Genomic DNA, 18,043 nt, shown 5'->3' with positions numbered 1-18,043 from the left:
AATGCTCACAATATGACAAAACAGATACCTTTTATAAGATAAAAAAAATAATAACACTACAAAGAAAAAATAGCATAAATAAAAAAAAATACAAATGTTAGATAATCATACACTTTCTAATATGACCAAAGACTGTGAAATGGATATGTGTATAGTTCTTGTAATTCTGGTGTGTATTGTGCATGCATTTTTTCTAATTTTTATATTTTAGTTATTTATTTATTTTCATTTTAACTGTATGCACTGCTCACAGAGATACTCCAAATTTCATTGAACACAGGTACAATGACAAATAATAGCGTTCTATTCTATTCTATTCTATAACAAGGTAAACTAAAAATATGTAAAATTCAGAAAAGTAAAAACTGAATTTATATTAAAGTGACCACAATAACAGTATATTCATCTATTTTCTTCTTTTGTTTAACAGTATATATGAAATACAAAGTGGTAAAACTTTACATCTATATAGTTATAGATAGTATATAATATATGTGTTATTATACATATATTTCTCTTACTTATAAAGATATAATTCATAAGACATTAAATAACTGAATATTTTTGTGTTTTTTCATCAAAAAGGAATACACAATTTTGAATAAATTACTTACTAATAAAAAAAAAATACTTGACTCGTTTTTTCGTATATAAAAATGCCGTTTAACATATGAAAATAACAATAAATGAGAAATACATTATTTATACCGTCAGCTACACCCGAATTATCCCGCACAGGCCAAACATCCCCAGGCTGAAGTGTCCTATAGCCTTACTGTATGCAGAAAAACAAAAGCAAACAAATAAGACGAGTCTTCCTTTCTCGTTTGACATAAAAAGCACGTGATTCAATCCGCGAGCGATGCGTGGATCCCGACGCGCCGGTGACGTCGACAGAGAACGACGTTTCCGTAGCAACTGGGGCCGGTCCGTTATAACTGCAGCGGTCGCTTACAACCGGAGCTGATCGAGGAGTGATTGGGGGGGAAGAGTGTCGTCGGTAACCGGACACCCACCTCTGGCTCGCGGCGGGGGGGTGTAGAGACACGGGGGCGACGTAGTATCGAGGCGGCGAAGCCCGCAACTGTGCGCGGAGATGCTGAACATGTGGAAAGTCAGAGAGCTGGTGGACAAAGCGTGAGTACCGAGGAGCAGGTGGAGCTAAATCGCTAAGTGGCTTCTGAGCTAAGCGGTTAGCCGGGCGGCTCGAGCCGGGCAGCATCAGCAGCTTTTAGTGCTGTGACGTCACGGCGGTAGCCTTCAGCTGTTTGCGTCGACTAGCTGGCTAGCTGCCAATCTCTAACCTTGATGCTTTAAATATAGATGTTTTTTGTTGTTTCTTTTTTAAAGCTCTGTCTCTACCCACGTTGCTTAAAAATAACTAAAGTCAGGAGGGAAAATGCGCGGTGCTATAAACCGGAGATGTATTTGTCTCACATCCATAGAAAATGCTATCCTATTAGCTGATTTTGCTAGCATCGCTAAGCCCAGGTCGGGTATGGTATGAGTGTTTCTATGCGTGCTGCTGCAGAATCACGCCCTGTCCCACCCTACAGTGGTGCCCGCTATCCTCAATGGGCCTTCATGATTCAATATGATATATAGTGAAAGCTAAGCAGTAATCATGGGCATGTAACTGGCCGAATAAATGTATTTGGGCAGTAAATTTTTCCATTGCCTCAGAGAAGCTACATCAGTCTGAGGAGGCCCATGTCCCCGTGGTCCAAACAACAAAGCTTGTTAGCCACTAAAACGACATGATCCAGGACCTAATGCTGGTGCTGCAGCCTGCCACATTGTACTGTTTGAACAGTAGATTACGCATGCTTCTTTGTGGTGTCTATTGTTGTATGTACAATGTGCTGCATAATGTGTACAGTCTCTGCACTGCAAGAACAACAGCTTCCTGTCACCTCAGGTCTCACAGAGAAACTGGGTTAGCTTTAGCGAGTTACCCACACTGCCTCAAATCTGGAAACGAAAATTGAGTTTCAAGTTTACTGAGATTATTTAGGTCAGAGAGTAAACCAACTTTTTTGAAAAGGTCCTTTCATTCATCTTTGGATCATTCTCAAATCATCATATTTTCTGAACATTTTCTGCTCAACCACCGCTAATTTGGCTTAAATTACATGAAAGCTTGAATTTTATTTTTATATCTTAATTAGCCAATACTCGGACATCTTTTTATGTATCCATCCCAAAAATTGATCCTGATCCGTTATTTTATGGTAAGATAGTGAAAACTTCAGCTGTTTATATTTAATAGTTTTTGATATATTCGTTGGTAAATACTAATTTCAAAGTGCGGGAAGAAAAACATGGTAGAATTGGGTTGACTATTATACTTTACAAGATAGATTTCAAAAGTCTTTCAAATGTGAAGGTAAGATTTCACATTCAACCATTATTATCTCCAAACAGTAGATGATAAAATTGGAGGTAAATCTGAGGTGGTCAAGCCGAAGGCCCACAGTGATTTGAGATGGATCGCAGATCTAAACAGAACCTATAACAAAATAGCCTAAATAAAGTAATACAGTTGACAAAAAATTGTCTCATAAGGTTAAAAATTATACAAAAGGAGCTAAATGTCAAGGTCAAAGTGGCATCTGGATAATTAAAATCTGGAGATTTTAAGAAGAGGGGATATAAAGAAGCAGCCTAGGCAGAGATCTCAGCAGAGCTTTAGATGGAGAAATAGACAACAGTCCCCACCAGCTGTTGGTTGTACCTGGCTGGGCATAGTGAACGGACTTGCCTCAAGAGAGCTGGCAGTTGTGGCTTTTCTTTTAAAAGTCAGGGTGACCTATAACTCTTGCTGTCTGTCTCTATCGCATTTACTGACAATATCACAGCTGAATCTTCCTCTAGCTGGGAAAGTGGCTGAGCTATGAAGGCAGAGATAGAGAGGAAAGGTTAAAAAAGAAGACGAAGAAGAGAAAACAAGCAGCTGCTTAGGAATGGAGAAGTGATAAGAGTGTTGAAGATCAGGAAGCAGGAAATAAAGACTATGATAAGGAAGAGGATGAGTGGTGCTTTAAGCTGATGTTCTTTGTCTGTGTTTATTTGCAAAACCACGCTGTGCCCATTAAAAATGCAACACACACACATGCACACAAGCACAACAGTTCAAACAACCACAGCAGCAGGTGAGCCCTGAAATACAAAGAGGGCAGGAAACAGGCATTGTTTTGCCTTTTTTTTTCATACACACACACACACACACACAAACTCTACTTTCCCACATCTCCCTTCTTGTCTCGAGTATCTGAAGTGCAGCGGTCAGGCTTTTACAAAGTGCATTCATTATTCAGTGAACTGGGATTCTTGTTATCAGAGAAACATTTGTTTCATTCTTTTTAACTCTTTTGTATCCTGCATGAATATATGCATGACTTTAGCCATTTATTTTGTTGTTCTTGTTTCTTTTTTGTTGTTTTGTTTTTTATCTAAAAAAAAAACAGTCAGCAGATTCACCTGTGCATGAAAATGATTTATCAATTGCTCATGAAGATTATGTGCCATATATTTGTGTCAATAGCACCAATGTGGTGATGAACTACTCAGAAATCGAGTCCAAGGTGAGAGAGGCCACCAATGATGACCCCTGGGGACCCTCTGGACAACTAATGGGAGAAATAGCCAAGTAGGTCATGTATTCACTCAGAGTGAGCATATGTGTAGTGTAATCTGTGTAAATGACTTGCCTGCATTTGGTTTCTGAGCTTTTTAATGCTGTTTATTGTTTTTTGTACTTGTAGATCTACCTTCATGTATGAGCAGTTCCCAGAGGTGATGAACATGCTGTGGACCAGGATGCTGAAGGACAACAAAAAGAACTGGAGACGAGTCTACAAGGTGCTGTTGGATTATTGTTGTGTACAAACCTGACTGAGGCAGTTTTGGTCTCTTGTCCTATAGGTGTTTTTTTTTGTTTGTTTTTTTTAAATCAGACATACTGGTTTACTTATATTTTTGAACACTGTCTGCTGTCAGACTACATATGAAGAAAATGAACTTAAGCCTCAGTCACGCAGCTGTGGAGATTAGTTTGTGTTAAGTTTAGATTTTTAGAAAGAGGAAAGGTAACTTTAAGTCACTCTGAATTTGAGCATTTTTAGGAAACATTATTTCTCACTAACATAACCCAAATCCTACATTTAATTTTTGTTTAAAAAAAATAGAATTTTCATCCCTGTTTTCGCTTACTTCTATCTCTCTTTTTTCAGGCCTTACTGCTGCTGGCCTACCTGATCAGGAATGGCTCTGAAAGGGTCGTCACCAGTGCCAGAGAACACATCTACGACCTGAGATCTCTAGAAAACTACCACTTCATTGGTGTGTGTCTAAATGATTTTAATTGTTCTTTGTGGTCCAAAGTCTTCTTAATGTTTCTGTGAATTTGAGCTGTAATGTGGTTAGGTCTAAAATAAACTAGGACTAGAAATCTAGCATTTAGTTTCCAAGACATTGACCCGGATGGCTGACTCTGGAAGAAAGGTTACAGTGTTGCTCGAAGTACTGTTGATAATAAATGTCACAGCTGTCCAGGTAATTGTCTTGTTTTCATTTCTGTGTTGCATGTGTCTTCTGTGTCCAGATGAGAATGGTAAAGATCAGGGTATTAATGTGCGTCAAAAGGTGAAGGAGATGGTGGAGTTCATCCAGGATGATGACAGATTAAGAGAAGAGAGGAAGAAGGCCAAGAAGAACAAAGATAAATACATTGGCGTCTCCTCTGACAGTATGGGTGGAGGAGGGGGCAGCTTTAAGAACTGTGAGTACTGTGTTGGGTTTCCTTTGACAGCCCAACTGATAACATGACTTTCCCCATCCAAACATTTGTAAGGAGATTGTACAAAGCACAGGAGACTTTATTTTATTTATGAAAATGTTAAACCAGTGTTACCTGTATCATGTTTTATTTATTGCTGTTAATTCATTAACTTGTATTTGAGTTTGTCTTTTTTTGATTATGTAGATACTATACACGTATCTACTTCTATATCTCATATAAATAGTATAGATACTATGCATGTGCAGTTAGGTTTATACTAGTGGTACCAAAGACTGTTCATCCTTTGTTTGATTCATATGAAACTGAATCATCTCCAGTTCTGTCATCTTTCCCTTCAGGTAATGAGTTGGATCGGAATAAGTGGGATGAAGACTGGGATAAAAGCAGAGGATCTTTCCCTTTTAGTGAGAAGCTCGGAGAGATCAGTGATAAGATTGGCAGCACCATTGATGACACTCTGAACAAGTTCAGGAAGAAGGAACGAGATGACTCGCCTGACAGAATTAGGTAAACATGCATTCTGGAATAATAATAATGAACACTGATCTGTGCATGATTGCGGGGTTTAAGCTGCAGAAGATGTTATCACAGTAGCCAACTGAGTGCTCATAATAAATAAACAAAAATGAATGCATGGTCACCAACACATTGAACATCAAATGGTTTAATGTTTAAACCACCGGGACCTGGATTATTCATCCAACCAATAATGTGCACCGACATACAGTTATAGCACAATAACAACGAAACCAAAGAAAAATCTCCTGAGCGCTTATACATCCTTCTTCTGGTTGCCATAGTGACAATGAGGAGGACCGAGCATCAAGAAACGGTAGGCAGGAAACACTCGAGTTCAAGGATGAGGAGGAAACAGTCACAACAAAGAGCATTCAGATCACACAAGCAACTGAAACCACCACCACCACCACACGGAAGCGCACCGTGGCAGCAACCAACAAGACCCTGGACCTGGGTGCTGCAGCCAACTATACTGGAGACAAGAGCCCAGAGGAGAAGGTATTTGCACATGCTCCTTACCAGATGTGTTAGACCCCGTTTCTCAATATGCGTACTTGCGTTCTCGTGTACTCGTGATACGTCATCAGTCGGAGACCAAGTACTGTTCCAATTCGAAGTACGCATCAAGCCGAGAACGCGAAAAAGTCCCGGATGTGTTCTCGCTCCGCCCGTTTTATCGAGCATGCATCGGTGGTGACTTGTGTGGACTTGGTACAGCTAAATATCCCAGAATGCATTTCGTCCAAAACTCAACAGCGGACTCCCGGCACATCGTTTTCAAACACAAATCGCGAGTCCGTGCTCGCGTACTTGAGAATTGAGAAACGGCCAGAGTTTCAGTGTACTTACACATCTGGACACTTTCCTCCTGTACTCTCTCTAGCCATCAAGCAGGCAGTCTTCCAGCAGTGGTCTGGCTGACCTGCTTGTGATCGACCCTTTATCCAATCAGAGCACTACAACAGGTAAATGAAAACGGCTTTTGTCACTTTTTTTTTTTTTCTAGAACTTTGTATGAGTCAGTTTATATGAATCAGTTTTTGTGTTGATCTCTCCAGGTGGCAGTTCAGACCTCATTGGTGGTTTTGCAGACTTCTCATCTCCTGCAGCTTCTGCCAGCCTCCCGACCTCCACCGTAAACCTCATTTTAGTGCTGGCTTCATATATATATATATATATATATATATATATATATATATATATATATATATATATATATATATATATATATATATATATATATATATATATATATATATATATATATATATATATATATATATATATATATATATATATATATATATATATATATATATATATATATATATTTTTTTTTTTTTTTTTTTTTTTTTGTTCTTTGAACTGTTCTTTTTCCAGGGTGAAATTATTTTAAACCAATCATCTTTAATGACTTGGAAAAAAACAGGAGCTGGGTGCACGAGTTAAATTAATTTTCTCTAATATAAACAGGGTCAAAAGTATACATACAAGCACAAATATATCCATACATCCCAACTCATACACCTAAACAGAAAAATGAGTACAGTTGAGGTGGGATTCAGCAGGTGGGGGAACACTAAGATCTGTTGTAGTCACTTGGCATGGCAAAAAGAATCACAACTCAATTTCTATCGTGAGCTCCAGTAAATTATTTATTTACATATTTATTTATGTATTATTATTTTTTTAAGTTTGCAGGCTGTGATCAGCTCACCTGCTGCTCTTTGTGGATTTACAAAACTGAATTTAACAATATGTAAGCAAATGTCTCATATGCTAACTTGGCGGCTTTTCATTTCCTACTGTGACACTATACTATAGATTATCTTTTAACTAGACCATATACAATTGGTATTCAGTGAATTAATTGAAGCTTCCACAGCTTAAATGTAGATTGATCTATTATGCTTTATGTAGCCGAATACTGACATCAGCACCATAGCCACTGTGCACCAGTGCAACTTAGAATTCACCACAGGTACAAGCTGTAAGCATGCTGCAGACTAACTTATTTATCCTGCACAAAACTACCCAGTATTTTCATGCAATGTTTGAATAATGCAAAGTTGGTATAAAAATGTAGGGAATAAAAGTAAACATTTGTCAGAAAAACAAATACTCAAGTAAAGTATGGATACCTGAAAATTCCACTTAAGGACGGTAATAAAGTATTTGTACTTCATTAATTCCCACATTTGGTTTGGGATCATTGTCTTGTTGGAACAACCAACTGTGTCTATGTTTTAACCATCCATCTGTGGATTTGAGGTGAAGTTGAAGAATTTGCAGGTAGTCCTCCTCTCTTAGTTCAGTTTTTGCAATGTACCCCCTAGCCCCAGAGCATGACGCTACGACCACCATGCTTAACAGTTGATACAGTGTTCTTGGGTCTGAAAGCCTAACGTTTACTCCTCCAAACATACCTCTTTCTGTTATGGCCAATCTGTACTTCATGTCCATAAAACCTTTTTCTAGGCTTTTGGCTTGGTCATGTAGGCAGCTGGAAATTTCACTTGAGCTTGAAGGTGTCGATTTTGGAGCAGGGGCTTTTTTCTTAGTTGACAGCCTCTCCCCATTGCGAGGTAAAACTCGCTTCACTGTGGACAGTGACCCTGGTGTTTCAGCAGTCATTTAACATTTATGCTGAACAATCATTTCACCCTGGAAAAATGGACTGTCAAAGAAATCATTATAACCCAAAATTACTGTGATATTTGTGCCCTTGAGTGGATGTAAACTTTGGACTATACTTTTATGTAGATTTTTCTTTTTTTTGAGAGTGTATATTTAGTAATACATTTTTAAAGAAAGATGCAGTAAAGGAGTGGAGCAGCTCCTGTCAATATGTTACAACTAAACGTACCTTTGCCGTCCAATTGGCAGCTGCTGCATCATCCAATGGAAATGGAGAATTTGGGGACTGGAATGCCTTCTCTGCCAGTCCTCCAGCATCATCTAGTTCTGGTCCCTCCCAACCTGTCGCTGACTTGTTTGGCAGCGTCCAGTCACCCACAGCCCCGACCTCCAGTGCCACCTCTATTCCACCTTCTGCTGAGCTTTTGGACCTGATGGCCGGAGTTAACAATCAAATAACCAGTCCACATACAACACTTAGTGCCTCTCAGAGCCTGACGTTCTCTCTGGGAGGGGTGACACCCGGCGCTTCTGGTGGTTTACCCACCATGCCCCTCTCTCGTTCTCAACAGGTAGGTGTAGTAACAAGGTGGTCTCATTTTTCTCATAAAATACAATAAATAAATAAATAAAAATTGGGGAGGGGGGGGGGGGCACTTCAGTTGAGACTGTACATTTTCAATTATTATACATATCACTATATTTATTTTTGTATTGTGTAAATAAAACATTTTTATTTGTTTTTCAGAGTTTGGGAGCCATGTCATCTCAGCCACCCATAGGACAACAGCAGAAGGTTGGCGTTGGAGGTCAGGGAACATTAGGGTCAACCTGGTCTGACCCCTCTGTCAACATCAGCTTGGACTTCCTTTCAGCAGGCTTCAACCCCACTAAGACACCACCCACACTCAACAATATCATCCAGCAACAAGGTATGTGTGTATTACACAGTATGAGGAAACAAATAAGGATTTTAATTGATGCACATTACAGATTTAGTGTAATGGCAAAGTCAAAAGACCTTTTGGATATTTAATACTGTAGAAAAGTTTAAGTAAAGTGAAGATGTTTTTAAATAATAATCCCCTGCATGAAGAGTTAATGTGCAATAAACAGAACATTATAAAGTTGGTGTTCATCCATAGACTTGCACTCATTTATTGAAAGTACTTGGAGTTCCAGAGAGGTTGCTCCTGTTGATGGTATGAAAGATGGATGTGGCTTCAAGGGTTAAGAATTGTCTGCATTCTTTTTAATGGCCAGCAGGGGTTGACTTTTAGTTCTAGAGCAGTCAATGGGGGGAAAAAGCCCTGAGCTCCCTCACTCTGTGAGCTCAGTAAACCTCATTTCTGATGACTTTATGGGCTCAGTTGATAGTTTCGGTTCATCCAGAATAAAACATGAAGCCTCATGTAACTGTCTTATGTAATTTGTCATTCTAAGAGTCAGAAAGGCAGTTTATCCCAGGTATGCTCATAGTCTAACAACTTACCAATCAAATCATTACTCAGATAGTGTAAGTCTTCAGTCAGATCCACGCTGTGCTCATCCCGTTTGGTGTAAAACACAAAGATAGCAACCATGAAAAAGCTCAGCTCAAAGCTTCCTAACTGGGCTTCATTAACCTTTGAGTGACCTCACACTACTTTGATACTGGCTGTTATTGTTCTGGATATCTTCAGGAATGTGTCATAGTTGCTTCTGTCTCCTCATTATCCCTGTGATACTGACAGCATGGCTCTGTGAGACAAGGATCTGTTGCAGGTGTCGTCCTTGTTGCTGAAAATAATTGTGTTACTCTGTATGTAGGGATGTTTAATTTTCTGCCAACTGCCCTAAGCTTTTGTGCTGTAATGTATATTGTTTAGACTGGGCCATCTAATGATCCAGTTATTAGATGTTATAATACTTAATAAGTTGTACAGCAGAGAATATTGAGTAACTCTCCATATGTGTCCGTGTAGGCGTGCCTCCCGTCAACCTGTTGGCCCAGAACTTCGGAGGACTGAACCTCAGCTCTCCGCCCCATGCGGCATCAATAAGACCACCAGCTAATCCCATGATGGTAGGCAACCCCATGACAATGGGCATGCCTGCAACAATGACAACTGGCATGCCTGGCTCCCTGGCCACAGGTATGCCAGCTTCAATGACCACAGGTTTACAGGGTGGGATTCCTGTAAACCAAAGCATGATGGGAATGAACATGAACATGAATATGGGCATGTCTGCTCCGGTGATGATGGGCAGTATGGCTGGAATGGGAATTCCAGGAGTAGGGATTGGCCTACCACACTCCATCACCCCAGCTGTGGTCCCACCCAAACAAGATGCCTTTGCTAACTTTGGCAGTTTTGGGAAATAAAGGTTTGTGTTTGTGTGCGTATGTGTGTGTTCGAGTGAGAGAGAGTTGTGTGCGGGTGTGCATGTCTGACTTGATGAGGGAGTGAATTATGAAAGGACTGCTGTACTCGAAGACAACCTTGCATGAGTCTCTTTTTCTGCTTCTGCTTCCTTTGGTGAAGTAATCATTCGTCATCTCAGTCTGCTGATACAGGGGGAGGCAGGGGAAAGCGCCCACTGGTGCTCCTCATCCAGTGGTAATTAGATGTATGAAATTCTCAGAAATGGAGAGAAGGTGTCATCACAAAGCCTCTAGTCATTACCTCCTTGTAGGGGGTAAAATCTTCGTCTTTAACGGTTTTATATACAGTATTATTCACGGTGTATCTCTCTTCAGTACAGAAACACTGCAACATCTTTCCATCTGTATCTGCTCAGAGAAATTAATCACTACAGTGGACTCCAATAAAAATGGCATTACTGCCTTAACTTTTTATAGCTGTGAAATCATGTTCTGTGTGGTTTCAACCAAATTCAGTAGCAGAATAGAATCTGTTCCATCATGCCAAGAGGTACATTTATTTCCTTCATCTCTTTCACACTGACGCTGTGTGAGCGCACTGCTAATTCTGCCTCAGTGACTTGAGAACCAGCCCAGATTTCAACAGGTTAAAGAAGCGAATATTACAGTGTTATGTAACAGAAGTTGTTTAAAAAAGACACACACACAATTTTTTTTGTTTTGACAGCTGCAGCAGTCTTTTTATTTATTTATTTATTTTTTTTGTGCAGCAGTACCTGCAGGCACTTGTACCTCTGGAGTGTAGACAATTCTTAATCTGGTCCATCAAAGGGCAGAAACCTGTACATGTTGAGGTACCACTCGATGCTTATACTTATACTTATTCTTGAGCCATATGAGCGTGGATTAATTGCTTTCATGTTTTTCTCTTTTTATCAGTAGCTTTTCTCTATAATGGATGCTCAGTATGTGAATAACATGCCCTTCAAAAGACAACATAAACTAATATATCTACTGTAAAATACTCGGAGGAAATTTAAAGTTCATAACAGTCGGTTACTGTTAAAAGTGGCACTTGCCCTGTATTTATATTTTATTGTAGGTGCATCTGACATCTACAGGCCTCATTAAAAGGCTGTCAGTATTTTATTCAGAGTATTTTCCACTCCTATTTTCCCTTAAACCTCCCTGTGATTGTGTCATTTCTTTCTACATATTTCTGTTAGGTCTCTTCTGCTTTGCGTATGGACACCATATATGTATTGATTGCGGGAAAGGGCGGGGTCAATATTTACAAACCTGAAAACACAATCTGCAACATTTTTGTTTGAGTGAGACGATGCTGAATTTTTTGAGACAGCTGCCTGGTACATTTATTTAGAAAGTATTTTTGTCAACTCACACTTCACTTGGGGGCGGGGGTCTCTTGGTTGCTAAGAAAAACTCTGGCCTCACCTTTTGATACTTCATCTGCTTAGTTATCATAAATGGTTATGGAAGGTTTGGGGATCTTGAGTGGAGTTTGTGTGAGAGGTGTGTGTGCGTGTGTGTGTGTAGTTTTCTCTGTTTGATGTGCAGACACAGCTCAGCAGAACCTCTTGTCATGTTTTTGAGGCACTGCACTCCAAAAGACCAAATCTTTATTTTGTTACTCTTAAAAGGATAACACCATAGCTATTAGTTTAATATTTTATTAGTTGTAATTTTATGTTCATATGGGAGAGCTACTGATGATGTAATTTAGTTAACTGAAATCATGATTTTATTTTATTTTTTCTCAGTACAGCTCATTTAATTTGATTGTACCCTATATTTTCTGTAATTCATTCAACAATAAATTAAATGACAACATGAACCGAGAGTTTCCTTCTTTGTGTACTTTGTATAGGCTAGTTTCTCCTTGTCTTTTTAAAAACGTATTTTTGGTATTTAGATTTGGTATCTATGGGGGACATGGTGAACTTGACCTGCCTGCCAGACCCACAAACAGGCTTTGGTCCGACCACTTTACTTTGCACTTTTGGGAAGGAGATTTCTATTTTTGTAATTCGGTAGTTTCCAAAATTATAGTCTTGAGCAGTAGTTTTGTTGTTTCTTGAGCTTTTTATGTTGTTGTTTTGTTTTTGTTAAGCCACTGAACACTACCATACCGTCTTTATACATAAAGCACTTTAACATAAAACCAGAGTTGTTGTTTTTTTTAAAAAAAAAAGGTCAAATTGAGTCAACCCCTTAAAAGACTGCCAAAGGCTTTAGCAAATAAATGTGTCTTAAGAGGAGTTTTAAGCTCAGAAAGAGAAGAGGCCTGCCTAACGTGCAAGGGCGGATCATTCTACTTTGGAACACTGACCCAGGAATCATTTAAGCATAAAAAGGCAACTAACTCAAGAGATGAACCAGTGGTGTGTCTATGCATAGCAGACAGCTTAGCAAAGAACAAGTGACAAAAAAATGCTGACAATAACAGTTTGACAGACATAGAATGGTTTTTTTGTTTGTTTGGTTTTTTTGCACCAACAAGGTGATTCCCAAAGAGCTAAAAACCAACAACTTGGCATACCTCAGTATGGTAAACAGTGAGTTCTTAAAATTTGAGGAAAAGGATAAGCTGGGAACCAAAGAAATGTTGTGCCTAATAAAATCCAGTAAAAACCTCACACAGAACCATATCCACAGAGATGGATTTCATTGATCTGTCTACTGTTCACTGAAGCCTCATCAGAAATGGTTTCAGTGGTAAGTGAACTGGTTCTTACATAGTGCTATAAGAAAAGGTTTTATGGTGTGTTGAATCAAAATTTGAAATTTGATGTCCAAATCATTAATATGCACAGAGAAAGTCAGGAGAGGGTTACAACAGTGAGTCTCTACAGCCATCTATGAAACACAGGGGAGGCTTTGTCATAGTTTGGAGCTGCATTTGAGACAGTGGTGTTGGGGGTCTTGTCAAAATTGAGGGAATTATGAACACAGAAATGTACCATCAGATTTTGGTCCACCTAGCAATCTGTAAAGCATCTGATTGGCAACAACTAAATTTTTTAACATGACTTTGATCTCAAACACTGTCCATGCAGTAAAAGCATATCTGAATAGAAAAAAACATAATAGAGCAATATCAGTCATAAATTGGCCTCCCCAGATCCCAGACCTCAACCTACTGAAACGGTGTGGGAGCACATGGACAGAGAACAGAACAAAAGTCAGTCAACATCCAAAGAAGAGCTTTGAATTTCCTTCAAGAAGTTCGGAAAAGAGAGTTCAGCCTGTAACAAAGAATAAAGGTGGTCGGTCCACATATTCACTTTGAAGCTCATTAAAATTGTACAAACTCTGTTTTTCCCCCTTAAATACTGTATTTCCATGCATGTTAGCACATGTTGCAGTAATTCGTTACACCGGTTTCCAATTTTCCTGACAAATAAATAAATAAATAAAGGAATCAAGGGTAACTCGAGACTTTTTCATAGTTCTGTACATTTCCAGACATGTTTGAAATAGTGTTTTAACGTTATAACTTGCAGAATGGTGTAAAAGTAGCTATTTTTAATTATAGCATCATCTTTCTCTCTGTGAAACTCTTAAAACCCATTTTACAAATGCATTAGCATCCAACGTTCAGATCTCGCGGTGCATAACGTCCCCGTTTGGCAACTAACGGTTTTGAATTCGTTCACACTCAATAAAAAACACACACAACACACAGACCCTTCCAAAATAATCGCTACAACAGTCTCACAATGGAAACCAACTCCAAAAAGATAAAACAAGAGGAAGAAGAGGCCGAAGAAGGTAGTTCTAAACACCCGTGGCTCAGTGTCAGCTCGGGTCAGGAGACCTTTCAGGATTGTCCAGTCAGAAAAAAGGGTCGCCAGAGCGGGATCAGCGGGCCAACGACTCCCAGAAACAAAACCAGTTTCGCCTCAGTTGGAACAGGTAAGTTACGAGAGAGAGAGAAAGTATTTACCCCTAAATGAGTATCCAAAATTATGACGGGGCTAGGTCAGAAAAGGTGGTGAACGAATGATCCCTTTTCAGGTCACAATGGGATGTTTCAGGGCTGTGGAGTTGGTGGATATTTGAAGGAGGAACCCGACCACTTCACCCAAACCTCACCCACACAGGGAGATGATATTCCGGCTGTCTGTTTAACCATCCAACCAACAGAGGAAGGTATCATAAGTAGTAGCTGTTAACATAGCCTGCTAAATCGTATTTGAATTAAATAAACGTGTATGCAGGAGTGTTTTCAGGACCTTTTCAATGTGATGGCACAGCACAAGGTAGTGCGTGTTTTCTTATGAATAAAAATAAAAAAAATGAATAACTGTTTTAAAAAGTAGTGAAACAAGTATTTATAACTTTTAAGTAAAAGTCTTGGTAAGTAGTAATACTGGCTCTTGTGAGCCAGTATTACTTAGTAATACTACAAACAGTAATAATACAAGTACTAAGTAATAATACAAACTGTTTTAGTATCAGAATGAATGAAGTATCTAAAGTAAAAGTACCACCATTTATTATACAGACCCATGTCCATGATACTGTTGGATCATAATTATTGATTCATAAATGTAAATGTCACTTTAAGTATAGTGGTAGGTAGAATCTATATTAACAACCCAACAAGGAATTAACCTCAATTATGATATACTAGGTGAAAAGTAACGGTATGTATGGAAGAATTGCAAGATCTTAACTTTTTAAGTGAAAACAGGAATCATTTATGAAATCAAAATCACAAACTCCTGGCCTTTCTGCATGTTATTACAGTATGATGCAAAAGTCTTTAGTCACCCCTCTTTTTATTATATTTTGCCAGAAAAATGGAAATTAGGTGCAGCAATTTATTGAAACGTGCAGACATACAGGGAACTACATAAGGGAAAAACTGAGTTTGTACAATTTCAGTGAGCTTAAAAGTCAGTATTTGGTATGACCACCTTTATTCTGCAACACAGCCTGAACTCTCTTAGCCAAGCTTTTCATAGAATTTCTTTAAGTAGTCTTTAGGAATAGTTCAGGCATCTTGATGGACATCCAAAGCCCCTCTTTGGATGTTGGCTGCCTGTTTAGTTCTCTGTCAAAATGATCCCACACTGCTTCAACAATACTGACATCTGGGTGCTAGTGAACATCCGAAGCGAGTGTAGGGAGGCCAATCCATCAATTAAAGTGTTTGACTGTGTGTTTTTCTATCCAGGTATGCTTTTACTCTATTGGGAGTGTGTTTAGAGGTTAAAAAAAAAACATTCTAAAAATATTTCTAAAAAAATTCAAGAGAAAATTAACAAAAATTGCCAGTAATATAGTTACACAACTTTTATGTCTCCCACAGACATAAAGCGAATGCAGACTGGCAGAGACGCAACTGGATACATTAAACGGCCCCTGAATGCTTTCATGGTGTGGGCTCACATACACCGCAAGGTCCTGCAGAAAACCATGACAAGAGGCAGTATTACAAACATTAGCATTCAGCTTGGGTTGGAGTGGTCCAAGCTTAGCAAGGAACAGCAGGAGCCCTACTTTCAAGTGGCTCAGAAACTGAAAAACATCCATAGTCACCAATTTCCTGGTATGAAGCAAAAACCCTAGACTACATGATAGTAAACATTTATTGCAGAGTAAAGTGGATCTGTTTTCCATTAACACTGATTCTTGTCTTTGTTTCATCATGCCAGATTACGAGTATCAACCCAGAAAGAGGAAGCACAGACAAAATTTCACCCCAGTGCAGGAAGCTAGACAGGATGGGGGGCAGCACCAGTCTAGTGTTTCCCTCTTTTTCCCACAAGAAAAGACAACACTGTGTTCAGCTCAGCCCACGTGCCCAGTCCCCATCATATCTTCATTAGCCCCAGTTGTCTCCAACAAAGTGTACTATAATCCCTACTACCTACTACCTGTCCCCTATGTGTCCAGTCTAAGTTACCATATTGATTTAGCCAGGTAAAGAGAGAGCCACTTTCACGACACAGAAAACTCAGACTTTTAAGCGCTACATAGCTCACGAACACGTTAATCTTGCAGCAGTACACCAATGGCATAAACGTCACAGAGAAGTCCAATTCAGTGACACCGTTTATTGAGTTGAGAGCTCGGAGACACGTGGAAATCGTTAATCATGGCAGCAGGCCTGTCAATCAAAGCGACCATGCCTCTAACTCCTGTATCCTGAGTTATCAAAAAGTTCCCACAAATCGATCCTTAGATCACAAGCCAGTTTTTCTATGAGGCTGTAAATATGCTTTTTAATGTCGCTTAGTTGGATATTTTAACATGGCTGTCTATGGCCATCAACTTGTTTTTGGAAGCAACGCCTAGTTGCCACTAAAGGAAATGCAGTTTTTTTTTTTACTTTTGCCTTCATTTTTCAGCATTATAGGGTTTCAACTTGATTAAGTCTTATATCAGTCAGGAGTTCTTATGTCAGGGAATTTATTTATTTTTAATCAACATATTGTACATTAGTGTTACACCAAGCAGTCACAACAAAAGACGCACGGACAGATGAAGTTTGATCCCTTGCGTCTGTCTGAATGTTACTTTGACATGTAGCAACTCCCCATAGCCCAACCTGATCGAGCACCCAAACCAGTCACCACTTTTACCATCCTAGTAAGAGACAATGGCAGTGTGTGCAAAAACTGCTCGCAAACAAGCTGCATGCATCCTCAACTCACAGTTAGTGTTACTCATCCAGACACACCAGGACACCCAGCAGGTCCATTATCATTGCTCTGGACAGGTCAGGGCTATTTTGGCAATAGATGGTGCATAAATGTAATATTAGCTCTTTAACAGAATGTAAAGATTCTCATAGTTGGCAGCTACTGGACATTTTATTTCACTGCCACATTTTCTAATAATTACCTTTCCGTGTCTTTATGTATGGCTTTTCTCTATATGTCCAAATCCAAGGAGCTTCATGGAAGAAGGGAGTGATCACGACTGCATTTACCCGCAGACAGGCCAGATTGTTCCAGCCTCCCTCAGCGGGGAAACAGCGCAGCAGCCTAACAGCACTGAGAAAGTCCTCAGTGGTTCATTCACATTTGAGAGCCACACACAACCCAGCAACATCACCAATCAGCAGCTGTCTTCAAACACAAACGAGGCGAACAAATCTGAGGGGGACATCGACGTGGTTGGACTGTTCTAGGAGATGTTCAGCACACACTGGCTGATTTGCATTTGAGCAAATCAAATATACATTTTTCATATATTATTGTTTATTCATTTTTATTCTACTTTTTGTTTAGCTGTTGTCGTGTATTAAGAGCACTCCACAACACAAAAAGAAATTGTGCTTTTTTAATGCTACTGATGTAAACTAACAGCAGAAACACACAGGATGAATGATGTTGACTGCACACATGCTTCAAACAGCAGTGTAATCTGCTGCAATTAGTAAATCAGCAATTCTTCTTGAAACATTTCATTATATACCTATTTCATTACATGAAAGCTCAATGTGCTTAACATAGAAGATAAAAACTACAGTGTCTTAAGGCATTCCAAATAATAAAAGTAAAACCACTTTACAAAAAAATAATGTTAACAGTCACACATAAACACACAGCTGTTGTAATGGACCTCAGGTCAGGCAGCTTGTTCTAAGGAATGGGACCACAGTAACTGAAAGCCCTCTTGGCATACCTGGATGTGATTCTGGAAACAGTTAAAAGCTCTGCACCCAATAGCCTGAGAAGTCTAAT

The 18,043-nt window shown here is 39.2% G+C and overlaps 2 protein-coding genes across 2 annotated transcripts; both read left to right on the top strand.

Annotated features, from left to right (window-relative positions):
• The first annotated feature begins 810 nt into the window (after positions 1-810).
• LOC134636972 (clathrin interactor 1-like) lies at positions 811-12,391 on the top strand. Its single transcript, XM_063487257.1, has 12 exons — positions 811-1,137; positions 3,545-3,649; positions 3,765-3,861; positions 4,233-4,341; positions 4,604-4,780; positions 5,140-5,308; positions 5,602-5,818; positions 6,204-6,285; positions 6,379-6,456; positions 8,207-8,529; positions 8,706-8,889; positions 9,922-12,391. The coding sequence occupies exons 1-12, from the start codon at positions 1,097-1,099 to the stop codon at positions 10,320-10,322; spliced, it is 1,983 nt and encodes a 660-aa protein (XP_063343327.1). The 5' UTR covers positions 811-1,096; the 3' UTR covers positions 10,323-12,391.
• Positions 12,392-14,062: 1,671 nt separating this feature from the next.
• Positions 14,063-17,487, top strand: LOC134637949 (transcription factor Sox-14-like). The gene is made up of 5 exons (XM_063488526.1): positions 14,063-14,258; positions 14,361-14,495; positions 15,661-15,900; positions 16,007-16,274; positions 17,247-17,487. The coding sequence occupies exons 1-5, from the start codon at positions 14,063-14,065 to the stop codon at positions 17,485-17,487; spliced, it is 1,080 nt and encodes a 359-aa protein (XP_063344596.1).
• Positions 17,488-18,043: the final 556 nt, after the last annotated feature.

Source organism: Pelmatolapia mariae, linkage group LG10_11 (genome assembly GCF_036321145.2).
Source record: "Pelmatolapia mariae isolate MD_Pm_ZW linkage group LG10_11, Pm_UMD_F_2, whole genome shotgun sequence".
Lineage (NCBI taxonomy): Eukaryota > Metazoa > Chordata > Actinopteri > Cichliformes > Cichlidae > Pelmatolapia > Pelmatolapia mariae.
The sequence above is the reverse complement of the archived record's forward strand: the minus strand, read 5'-3'. Positions and strand labels throughout refer to the sequence as shown.

What these genes read in the sequence shown, in the direction of transcription:
- LOC134636972 (XM_063487257.1), top strand. Translation starts at nt 1,097, where the DNA reads ATGCTGAACATGTGGAAAGTCAGAGAGCTGGTGGACAAAGC. An exon ending in ACTGGAGACGAGTCTACAAG is followed by an intron (nt 3,862 to 4,232) that starts GTGCTGTTGGAT and finishes CTCTTTTTTCAG; the next exon opens with GCCTTACTGCTGCTGGCCTA. An exon ending in ACAAGAGCCCAGAGGAGAAG is followed by an intron (nt 5,819 to 6,203) that starts GTATTTGCACAT and finishes TACTCTCTCTAG; the next exon opens with CCATCAAGCAGGCAGTCTTC.
- LOC134637949 (XM_063488526.1), top strand. Translation starts at nt 14,063, where the DNA reads ATGGAAACCAACTCCAAAAAGATAAAACAAGAGGAAGAAGAGGCCGAA. An exon ending in CCATAGTCACCAATTTCCTG is followed by an intron (nt 15,901 to 16,006) that starts GTATGAAGCAAA and finishes TCATCATGCCAG; the next exon opens with ATTACGAGTATCAACCCAGA. An exon ending in TACCATATTGATTTAGCCAG is followed by an intron (nt 16,275 to 17,246) that starts GTAAAGAGAGAG and finishes TCCAAATCCAAG; the next exon opens with GAGCTTCATGGAAGAAGGGA.